Genomic DNA, 19,886 nt, shown 5'->3' on the forward strand with positions numbered 1-19,886 from the left:
CCATCAGAGGTTCAGTCCAAGGACAGAAGAAATGGGGAAAGTGCCTCAATTTCTTCTTTTTTCTCAGGGAAGCTCTGAGCTGAAGAAGCAGACAGCTGCTGTCCCACTGACACATAGCAAACTTGTCTGAGCAGCCTGGAGTGTTCCATGGCAGAAGGACAATAGAGCCCCACTTCTGAGAGGGCAGTTGGGCAAGGGTAGGAAAGACCCCTTCCTCTGAAGGGTCTGAAATGTGGCGTCCATTCCCAGAAGACGTTAGTTCAAAAAGGTTCATTTTCTCAGTGATTAGTGCCCTCCAAACAGTCCATAACATCCTTTTTTAGCTGGGGACTGAGAAGGAGTTTGTATGCCTTGCCAGATACCATGCTGAAACACCTGAGAGCCATGGATGCCATGAAGAACTTCTCTGAGTTCCGCCAGGAGGCCAGCATGCTCCACTCGCTGCAGCACCCCTGCATTGTCTCCCTCATTGGCATCAGCATCCATCCACTCTGCTTTGCGCTGGAGCTGGCCCCTCTGGGCAGCCTCACCACTGTCTTATCTGAAAACTCCAAAGGTAAAAGCACAGTCTCCCTCCTGGGATATCTCACTGCTGAGTCACAATAGTGACAGATGATTGATAATGCCAAAACCGCTGCTTGACCTACTGAAGGGAAGGAGGGAAATTGGGAGGGATGGCGTTGCTCTTCAGCTGTGCCTTTGGGGACTAAGTGTAAAAATTGATGCTTGGGGTTTTGAAAACTACTTTGGAGACTGGAATTTCAGTTTCTCTGCTAAGTAATAAGAAGTGCACCTCTCTTCAGTTCTCCCTGTGCGTAGTGCTGTGTTCTTCCTCCTGCAGATGTGTGTCTGGCAGTCTGAGTTTTCCTGTAACTGTATTCCTGTTGCTATCAATGAATGACACTCATTCTGAGTTAGGCTGAGGCCATCTCACCCTCTTGACATCTTGGCTTTGTGTCAAATTTCAGTTAAGCATTCATTCTCACCAGAAGATTCAGGGATCTGGAGGTTGGAAGGGTTTTAAAACTCGTAATAGAACTGCCAGATTTGTATAGCAACATGAATGGCAACACTTTGAATGTTGACGTTGGGTGATGTTTTAAAGCATTCTTAGTTATTGCTTTGGAGTTTGAAAGAAGGAAAGGGGGAAAAGCAGTTAAGATTACAAGACCTGAAGGCAGACTGTTCCTTTGTGGCAGGGTCTTCCTTCGTGCCACTGGGCCACATGCTGACGCACAAAATAGCATATCAGATTGTCACCGGCCTTGCCTACCTGCACAAGAAGAACATCATCTTTTGTGACCTGAAGTCAGACAATATCTTGGTGTGGTCCCTGGATGTCAAGGAGCACGTCAACATCAAGCTGTCTGACTATGGGATCTCCCGGCAGTCGTTCCATGAAGGAGCACTCGGGGTGGAAGGCACACCAGGCTATCAAGCCCCTGAGATCAGGCCTCGCATAGTCTACGATGAGAAGGTAACTGTGGATTTTATCCATGGGTGGTGGTGGCTTCGTGCTGAATTTCCTCCTAACTGCTGTGCTGTTGTGCAGTGCTATCTTTCCCATTGTATTCTTCCATGCTGCCTTTACCATGGGAGGTTTGCTCTCTGTTGCTGGCTCTAGGTTGACATGTTCTCCTATGGAATGGTGCTGTACGAGTTGCTGTCCGGTCAGCGGCCTGTGCTAGGGCAGCACCAACTGCAGATTGCAAAGAAGCTGTCGAAAGGGATCCGTCCTGTTCTTGGTCAGCCGGAAGAGGTGCAGCTGTATAGGATGCAGGCACTCATGATGGAGTGCTGGGACACTAAGCCAGAAAAGGTAGCAGACGCTCCTCATCACCAGCATCCCTCTTGGTACAGCTCTGCAGCTCAGTTGCCTGTTTCCCCCTCCTGCTGATTTGGCCCAGAGTTTCTACCACCTTAAATTAGAGTTTTATGAATGAAACAATGGCAGATTGGTGGCCTAAGACGTCTGGGGTGACATGCAGGTCCCTTGATGTCAATGGCAGTTAAACTATTGATTTTCCTTGGGCAAGACATTACCCATAATTTCTAGAAGCAGCTACAGCATCATGCTGTGAATGTAACTACAAAGACTTCAAAAACCCCTCCAATTATAAAAGGCAATATGAGGGGATAAGAAAAGGATATTGGTGTATTACATTTCTCATTAATTAAGTTGATGGTTTGGAGCTCTTGTTTTTCAAATAAAGGTTGGCTTGACTCACAAACAAGCAGAGGTTGGGTCAGGTCCCAAAATTCTTGCATCTTACATCTGAATAAATTCTGGCATACAGAGGGATGCTAGGAACCACTGGGGTGGGATTTGTGAGGTGCAGACGTGGGTACGTTGCAGGAGATTTTATTAAAGAAGTCCTTGGCTCTGTAGCTTCAATAGCAATGGTTATGATTCTGTTCTTCCATCTGGACCTCCAGCTGCCTTTGTGATGTGTGTCGTTCTCTTTTTCTTTCCCCGCAGCGTCCGCTGGCCATTTCTGTGGTAGGACAGATGAAAGATCCCACCTTTGCAACATTCATGTACCTGCTGCCCTGTGGGAAGCAGTCGTCTTTCTTCTGCTCCCAAGGACAGGAATACACTGTGGTTTTCTGGGATGGGAAGGAAGACACCAGGTTAGATGGCTCCTATTACTCATTTCTTTTTAAAGCAAAAATCCTTCAGTGTCTTCACTTACCCCTGTGAGGGGAGGTAAAGAAGGTGAAAGTGAATTTGAGTGAATGCCAAGGATACATTGAACGCTGTTTTCCCAAACTCTTCTAATTGGGAACAGTGGTTGCTTTATAAAGGATATTTAATGAGCTTAACTCTGCTTCAGTTAATATGAGGAGAAGATTAGGGCAGTGTAATGATTCATACGCGCAGGATGGAGCATTTGCACATGAGAACAGACGTGTTCTGCCTTTCCTAATGAGGCCATTTAACGCTAAACCTTTCCTAATTGAGACTGCAGTTCCATCTCTGTTCTGCAAAGCAATTAAGCACATGCTTAAATCCTATTGAAATCATCAGGAGTTAGCCACATGCCTGAAGCTCTGTGTGCATCCAAGTGTATGCTTCCAGTAAAATGTGTGCCATACTGGCTAGGCTTGTGCTGTAAGTGTTATTAAATTGTGACTGAGATGATGGTATTTTGCTCAGCCACCTATGACCCATGGCTAGTTAGGTTTATTTTTATGGATGTTACTGATTTTTATAGCCCTCATTTTATTCGGAAACATTCACAAATGGATCTGAATTTTGTATTAATTATTCGTAGGCATTAACCTAATGGGAAAGGTACATGATTTGTTCCTGAGCTGTTTGCTTTGCTATTCGTGGTGCCTGGTCGGCCGTTCAGTGCAGGCAGTAGAGCTATTCCTGCTGAAACACATGGGGCCCACAGATGTATTTTGAATACGTGGATGTTGTCCAAATATTCACAGCAATATATCTCAGGGAATCTGCTTCCTGACCAGACAATGCAATTGCTGGAGACTGCTGAATAACAAATTGCTTCTATATGACAGATTTTGGGACGTGTGATTGCCTGTGCTGCAGTTGGTCCAACATCTGGGCTCGCAGATGCAATTGTGAATATCCAGTTGTTGTTCAAACACCCAAAGCCAATAAACTCCCCCGAACCCAAAACAAACAAAATCCTTGTAGTTGCAAAAATATTTATAGGTCATATTTATAAAAGAATTTATCAGGTTACAGATCTTTGCTCTCATGTGGACGAATCGTCATCTGCTGTTTATGTACCAGATTAGTAATGAAACAAGATAATACTGAGGCAGTGAGCTTGGGAAAAGAGCATATATTCTCTTGAGAATCTTAATGGGTGAGGAAGGCTGAGAGTTTCCAGCTATTAATTACTGCTCTTCAGCTGGAGCTGCTCATCTCACAGCTGAGTTATAGTAACTGGCGATGGAAGTGCTCCTCATCCATTTCAGTGCAAAGTCGGATAGCTGGGCTGAAATCTTCACAGAAGCAATTGCACATCCACCCTGAGGAAGGGCTGGGGCACGTCTTTGTGTCTTTTCCTTTATGAGAACCCTTTGGAGAGCCCTGCAGTGTCTGCATCACGCTGTGGCTCGGCCAGAAGTGCCCTGTCGCAGGTTGGAGGCTGGCTGCAGCCAACTGTTTGCTCTTTTCAGAAACTACACGGTGGTGAATCCAGAAAAAGGGGTGATAGAAGTGGAGAGGATGAGCTGCCCCGGAATGAAGCTGTGCTGCCAACTGAAATTTCAGAATGCCCTTTGGGCTGCCACGGAGGTAAGGCTGTCCGCACCCTGCTTAAGCGCTCCTCTTCGCAAGGGATGCAAACCTACAGCCTCTTCAATCAGTAGAACTAACACAACAGAGCTGAGCAGCGTGACCTGGCACCTGCTGCTCATGGGGTGTTGGTGCTGCATGCTGTCTGGCTGACATGTGGAGCACGGTTGTGTCTCCTGGTATTCAGAGCAGTCATGGGAAGCTCAGCTGCCTGAGGTGGAACTGTCCCAGTTGGGGCATATCTGCACCCGGTGGTTCCATCTGGGAAATGTCCTTATCTCTGAGTGATAAAGGGGAGCAGTGAAAGAAACCATGCGTCATGGGTGGGGTTGTAAAACAGGGCCCAGGGATTTGGAATCTGGTGGGAAATGGGCAACCAAGTGCAGCGTTCACCATGGAAAACCGTGGCTGAAAAGATAAGAGAGGGAGAGCATGGCTGGCTTATCTCTGAGCCTGTATCCGCCCATCAGAAAGGGCTGTGTTAAGTGTCAGCCTGTTCTGCACAGCTCTTTGACACAAAGCAAACAAAAAATAGATGAAACGAATGGGAACGTACCTGAGGTTCAGTTTTGGGGTGGGGGGGAGGAGGCCACGTGTGCAGAATAAATGATCGGTGTTGGTGAATTCACACGGCTGGAGTATGGAAACTGGAATGGAGTGAAGGTGTGTATCTTTCTCCCATGTTGGTAAATAAGATATTTGGCTTTTCTATCCACCCAAATTGAAGCAGAGTTCAAATGTTTCTCTTTTTTTTTTTTTTCCATAATGAAAAGTATAGAAAAAGTGTAATTCAGAGATCTTAAAGCATTTTATTTTCACCTTTTTGATCAACGTTAAATGTGCTGATATTCCCCAAACCAAGTGCTCTGTAGTTAGGTAGAGGTGTAGAGCAGGGGTAACTCCAGTGTTATTAGTCTGAACTGACAGGTGAATGCAAAAGAGCACGAAACGTGTCTCAGTTGCCCTGACATGTTCAGGGTTTGTTCAGAGTCAGGGTTGCCAGTGCTGGCTTAGATATGCTGCTGTAACTGCTGTAGTGCTGATTTTGGTTGGGTTTGGGTCACAGCTCGTTCTGGGGAAGGCAGTCCCAGGTTCTACCCATAGGCTGATGGTCTCCAGAGAAAACAAAGGGAAATCCAGGCTTTCCATAAGAAAAAATACAAATAAAAACTGTTTGGGAAACAGTTGGATCTTGTTCAGGTATTAAAGTGTAAAAGTCATGAGAAGCAATGGCAATTCGTTGAATTTGATGTGCTCTTCCACAGGACCAGAAGATTTCAGTGTACAGGCTGCAGGGCATGTGTCCTCTGAAGGCCCCACAGAAGGGTTTGGACTCTCCTGCTGCTGTCAGCTGCTTCCTGGTGATTCCTGTTATCAAAAAGGTATGGGGAAATCCTAGATCTTGCTTGGGAAGAGTGTGTTAGTGAAGCCAGGCTGCCAGGGTTTGTGCCACTTGCCACCAGCCAGCATCGAAGGAGTTTGCAGTGTTTGGTGGTGCCAGGAGGCAGCTTTGGCTCTTGGTATCTCTGCCAGCAGAGCGAGGGGCAGAGGTGTGGGCATGAACCTGCATCAGGGGACCGGAGCTGGGACTGCAAACTCTGCAGGGATAATAGTCCAAACAGATCAAATTCCCCCAGAAGGAAGTTTTCCAGCTGTGTTTCCACATCACTGCACGACAAGGTTCAGGCTGATCAAGCAAGGTCAAGGGGATGTGAATGAGTAATTAGGATAGAGATTTGTTAACTGTTAGTGCAGGGCTCGGGTATAGCCTGGCTCCTGCTCTCACTCTTCCCTGGCATGTGTGCATGCTGTTGTTTGTGTGCACAGTATTACCTACACTTCTTTTTGGTTTTGGATGAGAACACTTAGATCATAAATGCAGTCTACAAGCTGCCATCTATGACTAATAAAAAGTTGTATGCCATCTAGATGGTTCTGAAACTGCTACCATCCAATTATTGGCAAGAGGAATCTGACATTACTGCCTATTGCGGGCAAGTCTGGGGGATGTATAAAAACTGCTCTGGGCTAAATTACCTCCAGTTTGCCTACGGCACCTCGAGTGAAAACACATAATTATACTCCAACGTTAATGGTGACCGTGAAGTTTTTGCAGATGCCAGTGGGCTGTCTAAGGCTAAAAGCTCAACGTGGAGCAGTTCTCACGGCGCCCGCGGAGCTGTTTTATACCACGTGTCCGTTCACGTTATTGTCCATTTCTGTCTGGTCCGCCCAGACTGCTGTCTGCATACAGGGCACGTGGTTAGTGTAAGGTGTACCACTTCACTTCCAAACATGGTGTGAGGAGGACTGAAGGAGGGCACAGAGCTGAAGTTGGCAGAGGGACGAGTTTCACCCGTCGGGAGGCTGCGTCTGTCGGCTTTCTTTGGCTCCCACGTCTGCAGTGTTTCTCCACTGTGCAGTTTCATTTCTGACGTGTCGGGCAAATTTCTCTTTCGTGCTGCCTGAGTTTTTGTCCAGGATAGTCGAACGAGTCTTTTCGCTTTTCAGCTTTTCCACTGTCACACAGCTTGCAAAGCCATTCCTTAGGGGTTACGAGTGGCTTTATGTCTCCTGGTTTCTATTTTCAGTTTGTGGCTTGCCTAGAAAATGTCATAAATAATGCCAGGCTCTACAATAGTAATATTGAGTCTAGACACCTCCCTTCCTCCCCCGACCCTACCCAACCTTCCAGAAATCCACATCCCTTTGCTGCACTCCTTGCTTTATTGCACTTACTTTTTCCTCTCTCCTTTCTATGAATGAATTTGGCAGCGAAACAGCCAGAGCAGCAGCCGTGGGGATGTGCAGACCAGGCTGGCAAGAAACGAAGCCGTTTTTCGAAGCAGCCAGTTCTTCCCATAAAGCAAAGTGGGAAAGCTTACACTTGTCAAACTCACTGTACAGCACAGCGAGTTGTATCAGAGTTATCGCATGGTAATTATTGCCCGGTAGAGGAAAGAATTGCTCTCGTTTCCCTGGGAAGAAAGCCTTCAGCTGATGAGATGTGAGGTAACTCGCAGTCAGAGAGCTGCCGAGGGACGTTGCTGGGAAGGGGAATTCTTTATGACTGCCCTGGGAGGGCTGATCCAAAAGAAACAGTTTCCAAAACTCGGTTTCTCATCCAAAGGAAGCATCATGGAAACTTAAAGGCAGCAGAGAGGGGCCCAGAATCCAAATCTCACCCTCCAAGGAAAAGTCTTGTACAATTTGAGCTTTTTTGTTGTGTGGTTTCTGGGGGAGAGAGATGTGTATGGGTGCAAGCCTCCGGCCTCCTGCAGCAACCTGGAACGTATGAAAACAAAAGCTGCATTTAAAGGCTGCAGCACTCAATGCCAGCAGCGCCAGACCCTGTGGGAAGGAGGGAGGAGGTGACCGAGGCCATTTTTGGTTTTAACCTGCTCCTTGTGGCCATCCCTGCTGCTCCTGTCCTTAGCCACGAGGACAGGATGTCTGGAGCCAGCTCACCCTCAGTGCTGCCCATTGCATCCCATCGCAGCCCCGCTCCAAGGCCTTCCTCACTGGCACAGCGGGGCTGCTGGCAGGACGTGGGCTTCAAATGCAGTTTTGTTGCTGCGTGTTTTTGTTGGCTCTTTGCTGAGCTCGAATGTTGAAAATGAATTCTGAGAAAGTTACTTAAGGTTTCTGGAGCCTGCCGCGCTGCCCGTCTCTGATTGCTGTTGCAATAGCCTGGGTCTGAGGGCTTTGCCACACTGCCCTGCCCCACCATCACCCCATAATGTCTGATAGCACCTGGGCAGCCTTGGCAGTGCCCCTCTTGTGGTCCCTGCTAGGCCAGAGATGGCAGGTAGAGGGCAGTTCCTGGGATCTGAGTTCTTACTCCTCCTTTCCCAACCGAAGTGATAACGGTGGTGGCTGGAATGAAGCAAATCCTGATAGCCAAGGCTGTGAGCAATGGGTGCCCCAAAGCATCAAATACCTCTCAGGTTTGCTTGCGCTGTAGGCTAGCCAGGCTAAAATCTGGCAAAATACGTAAAACTGAGAAGGTATGAATGATGTGGCTCTGCGGTGTTGGTCTCCCAGTCCCACCCTGCCATGGGCTGGTTGCCCCCCACCAGATCTCCAGAAAGAATCTGGATTGCTCTGCAGTGGCTGACACCCATCAAGGAAATGACAGTATATATTTTGAAGGCTGTGCTTGGATAATCCAACATTTACAAAGCAAGCGAGACAGAATCGCAGAGCAGGCTTTAACAGTGCTGTGTGCCATGCTAGCAGCAGCTCAGGTTGGCACACCCGCATTACATTTAAGCAGGGGAGCTCCTCACATTCTTAAACTGTGCCTGATAATGCAACTGGGCAATAGTTCTCTGAAAGCCATCAAAACAATGAAGTGTGTCCGTTTGATTTCAGGTGTTCCATTTTTAGTAAGAAATACTTGCTGTGCGGGGTCCTTTGGCCTGAAAACATTGGACCATTTTCATCAGAGAGATGTGGGCTGTTCTGGTCTAAATAATTGAACTCTTTTCCAAAGGCAAAAAAAAAAAAAAAATCTGAAACCCAGCTTGTGCAAAGCATCATGCCATGTTCCAGCCTCTTGATGCAACCCCCTGGCAGGTCCACGTCCAAGAACCTTTGCACCAGATCCACTTGGCAGCAGGGACGTGGCACCGAGCACTGCAGGCTGCTGGGTTTCTTTTAATTAGTGGTTAGAGGATTGGGACCGGGCTGAGTTGGAGTCCAAGTCCCATTTCACAACTTTCCACTTGCTTCCCTAGTTTTTCCCATTACTGTTAAATTCTGCTGCGATTTGGATTAGTCATACGAGCGCAGCACGCTGATGGCTTTACTCACACTATGTATGCAGATAGAATGGCTTAATCCAAGACTCTTAATGAACCCTGCAAACAGTGCTATCCATTAAGCTAATTCTTACCCCCGTGCTATCTGCCCCTTGGTATTTGAGAGCAGCTCAAAGTACTGATTTTGGCCTCGGTGGACCCAGAGCCATCTCATGGGGCTGGCACAGCCACAAGCCCTGAAGGTTTCCATTGGCTTTGGAGCAGCCAGGGGTGACGCCAGGTCCCCGGCCCATCTTACAGGGCTTTGTGCCATGGAGGGCTGATGCTGTGTTCTTTGGTTCCATTCGCTTTTGGTTTGTAACAGCAGTGAGAAAGCCCTGGGCAAAGGGTCTTTTTTTTTTTTTTTTTTCCTTTTTGGAATTTATTGCTCCACAGGGAGGAAATAAAGGCCTTTGAGGTAGGTATTGTTTTATCTGCTGCACAGATGGGGAGTTTCTGGTACAGCCCTGAGGTCACGGGGAGTTAATTCCCGAGAGTCCCATTTCCCAGCCTGTTTCACAGCCCTCTGCACCGCCTCAATGAGCGGGAGGTGCTGGGGCTGCACTGAGCTGTGGCCTTATCGCCAGCTCCCATGCAGGGACGTGGCGGTCCCCACTGCAGCCAGCACGTCCCAGGGCAGGATGTGAGCTACCTTCTGCGGTGTGCTTGGGCACCTGGCAGCTGTTGTTGTGCCTGGCACTGGGAACACTGCCTGCAATCCCACGCCCGGAGCACATCCCTGGGAGGAGCACAGCGGTTGAGTGCGGAGCGATCACTGTGAGCTGGCGTTGGCTGAAGGACCATCTCCCTCTTTCCATTTCCTCCTGCGTTGCTTCCATTCCTCTCCTTGACTGATAGCAATAGCTTCACTGTGCTTTACTCCTTTCTGGATATGAGCCGGGTTTCTACAGCTGGATTCCTAGGATCACGATGGCTGTCTCTGAACGTGTTCCAGCTTGAATTTGTTAACCTTGGGGGCAGGCTGCCAGGCCTGTCTATCCTCCCTTGCCAATAAAGAGAGAGGTAATACTGGGTGAGAGGAGTATGGCTCTGCAACAGCTTCTGTATAACAGCTTCTTTTTATGTTGCTGTTATCGCTGAGTGATCTGGGGTAAGTTACTGGCACGCTTATAGGATTGTGAGGGGCCGTCAGCACCTCGGGGATTGAAAGCTTTTGTCTGGGGGAGAAGTAAAGAATCTGGAGAGAATCTGCCAACTCTTTCTTGCAGAACTCGTACATGGTGCTGGCCGGCCTGTCGGATGGACTCGTAGCAGTGTTCTCAGTTGCCCAGGGCATCCCAGCAGACAGCTGCTCCTACCTGTGCTCCCACACAGCCAACAGGTCCAAATTCAACATTTCCGACGATGACCCGCGGCAGAACCCGTACCCGGTGAGGGCCATGGAGATCACCAACAGCGGCACGGAGGTGTGGTACAGCAACGGCCCCGGCATCCTCGTCATCGACTGTGCCGTGATGGAGATCAGCAGGAGGCTGGAGCCCTTCAGCCCGCCCTCTGCCATCTCATCCATTGCCTGCAACTCAGAGTGCCATGGGGAGGAGGTGGTGTGGTGTCTGGATGAGAAGAGCAACTTCTTGGTGATGTACCACGCCGCCACCTACCAGCTCTGCGCACGCTACTTCTGCGGGGACTGCAGCCCCCTCAGAGACATGTTTGCCATCCAGCAGCCTGCCACAGCCATCCCTGCTACTGCTCCTATCAACCCCAGGGCGCCGGAGGGGAACTTGCTGGTGGACATGAGCATCATGTACAGCCCTGAGGTTGGCACCCAGATCCTCAACCACCAGGACTCGCTCACGGATTATTGCTCCGTGTCCTCCTACTCCTCCTCGCCTCCCAACAGGTTAACCCGCTGCCCCTCCAGCCTGCCCAGCTCGCCCACCAGCTCTTCCAGTGCTCCACTCTCCACAGATTTTGAGGAGTCGGGCAAATTTCATGAACTGAAGCCTTCCCCAGATCACGATGCTGTGGCTATGGCTGACAACTTGCAGCATCTCCAAGCCATTAAGATTCTGCCTGTGAAAGACCTGATATGGATCCCCAGGTAAGTGGGTTGCTTCCCAGGACAGCTTGAGCCAAATCCCTCCTGGGCTGAGTAGTGAGAGGTTAGCTGCAGGTAATTCAGGGACTTTGCATGCCTGCTTTGATTCACCTGTCCAGAAAAATCGAGTCATTACTGAGAAATTGTGTTCACAGTACAATGTCACATCCATTACTCCACTCATTTTTAAGATATCTGGTGATGGGCAGAATGGCCGCATCTGAGGCCTTGTGAGATTGATTTCAGCAGAATGGAATAGCGGATGGTGAGCTCAACACCCAGTTTCCCTGGCTACTGAGGAAACAAAGAACAGCAGGCAGCTTCCTTGCTCGGCCGTGGTGCTGGCACATCCCACTGCCTCCTGTTGAGTTGCTCAAAAGCGCTAGAGATGTGATTTGCCAGTTGTAGGAGTTCTTACTGCAGCAGATTCAGTCACTTGTTGGTGATGCAGCGGTGCCCCTTCCCTGCAGAAATCCATGTCACTACAGGAGGGATTGCAGCAGAGAGGATGGGTATCCAACACGGGATTTGCTCAGCTGCCAGCAGTCCCCATTGCAGTGTGTGTGTGTGCGATCTCCCTCGTTTCTTTTGCAGGAGAGGAGGGGATATCATCGTGATTGGACTGGAGAAGGAATCGGGCATGCAGCGGGGCAGAGTGATCGCCGTGCTGAAGGCTGGGGAGCTGGCTCCCTATGGGTGAGGCTGAGTTGGGCACTGGTTCCCAGGGGCACAAGGGGTTGGGTTGCAGAGGTGAGGGTGAGACTCTGTGACCACAGCCTGGTCTCCAGAAGTCACCCAGTGCCCAGTAACGTGATGGACAGAGCCCAGTGTCGGTCTGATCCTGCCTGCTGCTGCCTCCAGGTACTCAGAGGGCACTGGCACCTGGCAGGAGATGGCTGGAGCTTGGCAGGCTCCGGCCCTGTGTTAGGAACAAGCAGTGTATTTATGCAGAGTGCAGCGCTTGTCTGTGGCTTCATTCATGTGGATCAGGTTGAAGTTCTGGCTCTAAATGAGCACCTTTGTGCTGTCGGCAGTGACGGGCCAGGGGACGGCTCCAAGAGCACAGGGGAGAGCAGTTCTATACGTTAGTGTAAAAGGTTTCATCCAGCAAACAAGAGTCCGGATAAATAAATAGCTGCTGGAGAGATGGGGGTGCTCCTGCTGATCACTCAAATACCAGTCTGGGATTGTACTATTTATGTCCAAACAAATGGAGGTTAAGCACCGCTAAGGATTATAAATGACCATTTATTACCACTGGGCAAACACAGCATGAGATCAAAGCGCTCCCGCCGTTCCCTCGCCTTGTTCACTGAGCATTTTTATCAGTTAGTTGAGAGTCGGGCATTCTTGATTGTAGGCTTGACTTTTCTTTTACCCAACTGTTAAAAAGAATTAGGGGGAAATTAGGTGCAGAGCCACAGCCGCTGGGGCTGGGCTGGGGCTGCCACTGGCTCACCTCACAGCACTGCTGTCCGATGCCACCCATCCCATCCAAGCCCATCACTCACTTGGGCTGGAGGCTGCTCTGGAAACACCCAGCTGGTAGCAGGGATTGAGCAAATCAGGAGATTATCAGCAACTTCAGAATGTTGAGGCAGGTTTATGCATGTAGCTTCATGTTTGGGCACCTGAATCCCTTACGGAATCTTTTCCCATGTCACTGAACTGCTTGCTTTTGCCACGGTGTGGTTTCTCGTTCCTGCCTTTGCTGTGCTCTCCCTTCTCAAGGATTTGCAGCTTATAAAAGGAGATTCACCAGCTGGAAAGGACAGCCCATGAATCAGTGCCTCTGGGATTAGCGGGCCCCGCTGCTTAGTGGGGCTGCAGTCCGCCCTGATGCCATTCTCTGCTCTTCCTTCCCCAGGACGCTGGTGGATGCTGCTCTCGTAGCAAAGGACATGGTTGTGTGCTGCTTTCAGAATGAAAACACCGAGTGGTGCCTGGCTGTCTGGAGGGGCTGGAGCGCCAGAGACTTTGACGTTTTCTACCAGGCCTACGAAGAGCTGGGACGGCTTGAAACTTGCATGAGGAAGAGGAGGTAGTGCTCGTGGCACTGGAAACCCAGGGCTGATGGAAGAGGGAAGCGTCCTGCCCTGAACATGCAGCCCCGCACAGGGAGGGGATGGGGCGCACAGGGGCTGTGTACCACTGTTTCGCTGCTAAAGAGCTCTGTGGGGTTTTGGCAGCAGAACCCAGCAGGGCTTTGGGGACAGCCCAGCAGGGGCAGGATATGGGCGCTGGGCGCCCTCCCTGCAGCTGAGAGCAGGAGGTGGCTGCAGCTCAGGGAGTGAGCGAGCTATTGAATTGCACTCCTGCAAAGTCAGTTGTAAAATAGAGCTGATACAAAGCAAAGCCACTTGGTCTGACAGCTACTTCCTGATGGGAGAGAAGGGAGAGCTCTGTGACCAGGGAAGCCCATAAGCTGCCTTTGTTCTGCTCCTCTTTCTCTCGGTAACTGCACTCTGGAGTATCAGGAGCACAATAAGCTTCATTTGCCTGTGTATCTGCTCAGCTTCCGCTGCCGCAGCTTTTAGTTTGTCTTCATTAGTGGCCCAGGATGCTTTATTGGCTCTGAGTTGCACTTCCTAATTCCGAGCATGTACAGCGTTGTAAAAGGAGCCTGGCTCCGTGCCCTGTGTAAAGGTGTACAGTTTGGACTTTTTTTTTTTCTATTCCAAGAAACTTGTGCGAGCATTGGCTGTGCGGGCCCAGGCTGTGCGGGCAGGTCTGGTTCACATCCATGTTGCAGGCTGCTACAACACACTTTGTCTCTAAAGAGGGGTACCTTCTAATAAACGGATTCCTCCCCACCTTGGCACCATGACACAGGCACTTGTGGTGGGCAATCCGCCACAGGGCTTTGGGTTTGCAGCGCGTGGTTACGATGCCTGGCACCTGGTGGTGCCTTCCCTTCCAGCTTCATTTGGTTGTGTGTAATCTTTGCAAAGCCATTATCTGGGAGAGTCACAGCAGCTCTGCGTTGCCCTGAGCACCCCAGGCACAGCTTCGTGCTCTGCACCCCAGGCACAGCTTCGTGCTCTGCACCCCAGGCTGGGCTTTGCCCCGCAGCTCTGGCCCCAACCTCAGCATCACCTCCGTGGGCACAAAGCTGCCTTTGTCCCGCTGTTACTGAACACGAGCGCCGCCGCCCGCCCCAGACATATCGTAAAGTGGCTGCTCTGGAAGTCCTCCTGCCGGGAAAAGGAGCTGAGGGGATGGAGCTGCTGGGAGAGCTGATGCTGCTGCGAGAGAGCGCTTCCCAGTGGGCAGCAGTGGGCTGGGAGTGTGGGATTAGAGCCTCAAATCTGCTTCCCAGCAGTCTTGTTCCCATAAGCCCGCTATCTGGCTGCCTCTGGAGCTTGGCGCGGACACTCGACCTTCCAGTGGGTGGCTCAGTGCAGTTTTGGGATTTAAAAGTGCATTTTCAGCTGAAGGTGGCACTGGGGCTCTTCTTAGCCTTTCTTTATGGGGGAGACCCTAAAACAGGAGGCAGCAGCACCCAGCTGGGCTGTGTGCTGGGCACAGGACTGCAGCACCCGCACTGCAGATCAGAACCAAAGGAAAACACAATGGAGCCATTGCTGAGTGAATGGGAATGGAAGATGCTGTCACCCCTGTCCATGGAGCAAAAGGTTCTGTCAGGGGGTGTCTCGATGGGGAGGGGGGTGGGATGAGGATGGCGATGGTAGCAGGAAGGGAGTGATGGTGGACTGGTGATGGGGATAGGCATGAGGGATGGAGAAGTGAATTGGGATGGAAGGGAGAAGGAGATGGGAAGGGGATGGGGATGGAAAAGGGAATGGGAATAGGATGGAGGTAAGGAAGGGGATGAGGGTAGGGTTGGGGAAGGGACCTGGTGGCTGCTGCCCTCCTGTCCAGCCAGCTCTGCAGAGCTGCCTGGGGACCACCGTGTGCTGCTGAGATGCCCAAAATGCCACCTGCAAGGCCAAGGCCACTGCAGCTATCAGCCATTACCTCCCATTTGCTTTGGGCGTTTGCTTTATCGGGCCATCACTCAGATGGCTTAAACTGTGCCCTTTGTAGGAGCCTTCTTGAAATGTCAACAAAGCACAGAGGTGTGGCTTTGATTTTTTCCTTTTGTCTTTGTTCTCCAAGGAGACAGAGAAGCAGAGCAGGGCCTGGCGAAGCTCCCTGCACTGGGACCCCTGCTTGCTGGAAACTCTGGAGCTCATTCAGGGCAATTAAAGCCGAGGGTTTTATTGAATTAAAGTGTGAAGGCAAACGCAGCCAGCCTGCTAGGCAGCCCCTTCTTTTTTTTGAAGCTAATTCCATTTTATTTTTTCACCCTGCTCATAGCTATGCCTCACGGCAGGGGCTCACTGGGCCCTGGCCCATCTGCCCATGGCAAAGGGCTGTGGGATGTTTCCAAATGGCTCTCGTGGGCAAATGCTCGTGACTTCTGCACTAATTCATGGCTCAGATGTTAGTAAACCTCTCCCTGCACCAAACACATGTGGTAAGTTAGGAGCAAAGCATTCCAGCAGTGGTTTCCATGGAAGGTTGGGTTAGCACCTGAGAGCCAACGACTTCCACCTGCTCAGCCTCTCAAACTCAGGCAGCAAAATGATCTTTTTTTTTTAGTGTAAGATGGTTTTTATAAGGTTAGAATTTATCATAAATGTCTGTAACTGAAAATTTTAACTTTTAAATGATTGTTTTGAAGCCGTGATCCATAAACGATGCACTCAATTAAGATGTGGGGCCTCGAGAGCTGACTCCAGCCTGGGTGCAAACCTCACTTTTAGTGCTCCTCGGGCCAATTTGGGAACCAAAGCTGAACTGCAGCAACTGAACAAAACCCCAGCACCAAATGGGGGCTTTTTGTTCAAGGGCTTTTTCCACTTACACACATCCTGCTTTTACAGGCTGGATAAAATCTGATGTAGTCATAAACTTTAACAAACACGGTGTGCATTTTGCATGTACGGGCATGCCTGCAGACATCTATTCATGGGTGGATGAGGTGATCTTAGTGGCCTTTTCCAACCTGAATGACTCCATGATCTCTGGGAGCAGGAGAACCAGTGGAAAAAGGAACAAAAAGAACCATGGAAGGCATCAGACCCAGCAGTGGTGGCCCCCCCCAACCCCAAAGCCAAGCCCAAGGCTCACCCCATGCCAGACCCCTCCAGCATCCCCCTGCTGTGCCCACGATGGTGAAGAGGGACGGACTGAGGCAGACAACAACAGGAGCTCCGATTGCAAATAAAAAAAAAAACTTTATTGCATCTTAGAAGCAAGTCTTTAAAAAAAAAAATTCCATGCACTGAATCCATCCAAGTACCTACATCCTTGGGACTGTCACCAAAAAACGATGAACATCTAAAAGACATTGAATCTACACTAGCTGCAGTTCATATTCCATACACGTGTAAACAATGGTTATTTTTTTTTCTACCAGAATAGCAATTGCTCCATAAGATCCCCTCCAACGTGGCAACAACCTTAGCACTGGTTTCTCTCCTTTCTTTTGCTATTCTCCACTTCCCAAAGAATAGGCAAAGTGGGACTGAGATCAATGAGACAAAATGGTGCTGGAGGATACGATAGAAAAATATATTGTTCGCTGGTTTTTATTTTTTGTTTCTGCTGAGCAAGATATTTACAGGTAGGTGGGTCCCGATACATCACCTGCTTCAATGACAACGGCCATTCACTGTGTAAGTCTCAGTGTAAAGGGTTCCCTTTCTGGCTTTAAGGCACTTTGTTTTGTATGTTTGCTCTAACCTTGCTAGGTGTTCCTTTGTAGGGGTCGTCCTGTCCTTGTACTCAGCCTCCCCATCCGCAGTTCCTCTCCGAATACCACAAAGACTCCTCACCTTTCTGACGTCGTTCCAAAAATGTTAAAGAAATTTGGGGGGTGGGGGGGGGAAATCCATTAAAAAAAAAACACCAAAACATTTTAGAAAGTAATCTTTGGAGATCATTTGCTGCAATACGATGTACACTACCTTATCAGTGAGAAGATGCAATACATTCCTAATATATATATATATATATATTTACACACACATATATATATATATAAAATATTAAAATGACTAACAGATATTCAAGGAAAGGTCAAGAACCTAAAACAATGGATATTAAATAAATTAAAGGTCTATCAGATACAGGAAAAAAAAAATGGAAAAAAAAAACCCAACTAGTAATCGAATGTAGTAATTGTTCCCATTAACATCAGGTAACTGATCGAACAAAGTAACGCGATCGGCTGCAGCACACTTTGTAGAGAAGTGCTTGCAAAGTTCTCACGAGGGAGCTCTCCTTGTTCCTGGTGCACTGCTGCTTCTCTGCAAGTGATTCTCATGCCCTCCGTTCCCTTCCGCCTCTCTCTCAGTCTCAGCTCCGTGCAGGACAGCGGTTGAGGATAACACACAGAATCCACCACGGATTCTTAATGCATGAGATCCGGATACGGACCAGAGATAAAAGACAATGATTTCCACCCGGGCTCTGCGGGGTGCGGGCTGCCCGCCCGGGACAAGGGGAAGTGCACGTGCAACCCAAACCATGGGCCTTATGGAAACCTCCTGCAACGAACGCCCATCCCGCCGCCGCACCCATTCGTTTGTTCTGACATGGTTTGATTTCAAAAAGCACGGCTATCCTCAACAAAACAGGGCAGCTTTGCACTGTGGGGGTCACAACAGAACACTTGGACGCAGCGCTTTGTCCCTCGAGCGCTCAGCTCCCAACCGACAGAATCCAGCAACGGGAAAGGTAGGAAACAATCTTTTGTTCCTAAGGAAATTCTAATTCAAGTCAGGCGCCTGCAGCTCACTCAGGTAACTCCGGAACGGTTGGGTTGGTTGCTTGGTCTGAAGGCAAATATTGATCACAGTTTCGTTCAAAAACAAAAAGACAACAACAGAAAAACCAACGGCCTCGTCCTTCTCCAAGTGAGCGCTTTGTAAGAAAACAACGATGATTGCTAAAATATATCCTGTGTGGTCTTTTAAAAGTGAATTATCAAAAAACATTTTCCCAAAAATAAATTAGATAATTAAAAAAAAAGTCTTTTCCAGCATAGCTGGACATTAGGCTGTCCTCACTGAGCCATTAGTATTGCTGCTTTTCCCAAAACTGGGGTCGTTTTTTTCAAACCATATTTCAGCCAGCTGCTGCGTGGACCCATACGTGGAAGCTTTGGACCCCAAGCACATTTTATATTGTTTTGGATCAAGATTAGGGTCACAAAAAACAGGGTGATGCACGTGGACTACTCCAATTTCTTGGCTTCGGAAAGTTTTTAAGCCGGCTTGAATGACTTTGTTGAAAAGGTCGACGTCTTCGAGGCCCCAGCCTTGGATGGAGACGTCGAAGCCCCCCGCTCGAAGAAGGTCACCTTTGTAAATGCAGGTAATACCAAAGCCATAGTTCCTCCAGAAACCTGTTTTCTGGGTGAAGGCAAAATGATTGTCACTAGGAACCTTTCCACTATACACAATCTTTGGATCGTACTGGCTGAAAATGATGGGGAAGTATACTTGTTGACCCAAAACTGTATTGGCTCGACACCTCTGGAGGAATTCTGTGGTAAACACTAAGTCAACATCGCAGAAGAAAAGTAAAGACTCGTTCTGGAACTGAGAGGATCCGACTTCCAGAGCCAGTGCCCTCGAGAACTCCCCAGACACCGGTAAAACCTGCATGTCAGCCTTGGGGTATTTGGAGCGGTATTCTCTCATCAGGTCGATTTGTTTTGCTCTGTCAGGGTTGGAGTTGGAATTGAAGAGCAGGACAACCAGCTTGACATTCTGGTTGGGAATGAGGCAGGTCTTCTCAAAATTCCCCATGAACCTTGCAAACATATCAAAACGTCCAGAGAGAGGAATCAGGATGTTGATCTTCTGGTCTTTGAGTTCCTTCCTCTCTACTCTGGATCTGCTGAGCTGGAAAGGAACAAACATCTTCAGCGAGTTGGAGAGGAAAGACAAGGACCCAGAATCCTGGTTGATTTTGCTGGCCAGCTCTTTGGCGTCCATCTCTTCGTGCTCCATAAACTGGATCTTGCTGAAGGTCTGCTGCAAGTACGCGTGCCTCCTGACAGGGACGGTCATCTTCTTGCCCTTGTGTTTTTTGTAAAGCAGCAACAAGTCAAGCACGTACTCTGCTCCATACATCGGGTTTACCCTGCGATAGCCATACTGTATCTCCTTGAAATCGATGATCCTCCCCCTGGTCTTAGCGTTCGCGTTGATCATCTCCATGACCTGCATCACGATGTCATCCAGCGCTTCCCGCTGGGACGAGTCCATCCCCCTGCGAGGGGGCTGCCCATCAGCACCAGAGTACAGGTACTTGCCCGTAAGGAACTCCCACTCCAGGATCTCCTCCCGGTGCCGGGGCTGGAATCGCATGAAGGAGGGCGGCATGCCCAGCTGCAGGTCCTCTTTGTGGACTTCTGTATTGCTGTATTTGCTCATCAGGACAATTTCTCGGTGCAGCTGCACGGTCCGGTGACGCAGCTCTGCTATCTTGCGGCTCAGCATGTAGCTGTGCAGTCTGTACTGGTAGGGGGGGTTCTTGTTCGGGTGCAACGTTATAGCTCTGTGTATTTTGCTGTTCCTCAGGTCTCTGATGTAGCCTTTTTTGTTCTGCTCATAGTTTTCATAAAACAGCTGCTGCATCTGAAAGAGAGGAAGGACAGGTTAGCGCCTGCTGTGCTGTGCATCAGCCTCGTGGGGATGAATGCCCCCGGCTCGCAGGGCCAGGAGGCTGA

General features: G+C 49.4%; 2 protein-coding genes across 8 annotated transcripts in view; one reads left to right on the forward strand and one right to left on the reverse strand.

Moving 5' to 3' along the window:
* Positions 1-13,953, forward strand: part of LRRK1 (leucine rich repeat kinase 1) — a 68,184-nt gene extending 54,231 nt beyond the window's left edge. For 6 of the 7 annotated variants that reach the window (XM_040706366.2, XM_040706368.2, XM_040706367.2 and 3 more), the window contains 9 exons: positions 359-556; positions 1,200-1,477; positions 1,625-1,819; positions 2,480-2,631; positions 4,156-4,273; positions 5,539-5,655; positions 10,305-11,140; positions 11,732-11,833; positions 13,005-13,950. In XM_040706366.2, coding sequence (XP_040562300.1) covers positions 359-556; positions 1,200-1,477; positions 1,625-1,819; positions 2,480-2,631; positions 4,156-4,273; positions 5,539-5,655; positions 10,305-11,140; positions 11,732-11,833; positions 13,005-13,182 — 2,174 coding nt within the window. In that variant the 3' untranslated portion in view covers positions 13,183-13,950. Of the gene's footprint in view, positions 1-358; positions 557-1,199; positions 1,478-1,624; positions 1,820-2,479; positions 2,632-4,155; positions 4,274-5,538; positions 5,656-10,304; positions 11,141-11,731; positions 11,834-13,004 lie in introns of all 7 variants that reach the window. The other variant, NM_001389393.2, reaches the window with a different exon arrangement.
* Positions 13,954-16,360: 2,407 nt separating this feature from the next.
* Positions 16,361-19,886, reverse strand: part of CHSY1 (chondroitin sulfate synthase 1) — a 61,307-nt gene continuing 57,781 nt past the window's right edge. The window contains exon 3 of the mRNA XM_015292258.4: positions 16,361-19,794. Coding sequence (XP_015147744.3) covers positions 18,202-19,794 — 1,593 coding nt within the window. The 3' untranslated portion in view covers positions 16,361-18,201. The remainder of the gene's footprint in view (positions 19,795-19,886) is intronic.

This window comes from Gallus gallus, chromosome 10, assembly GCF_016699485.2.
Source record: "Gallus gallus isolate bGalGal1 chromosome 10, bGalGal1.mat.broiler.GRCg7b, whole genome shotgun sequence".
NCBI classification, from domain to species: domain Eukaryota; kingdom Metazoa; phylum Chordata; class Aves; order Galliformes; family Phasianidae; genus Gallus; species Gallus gallus.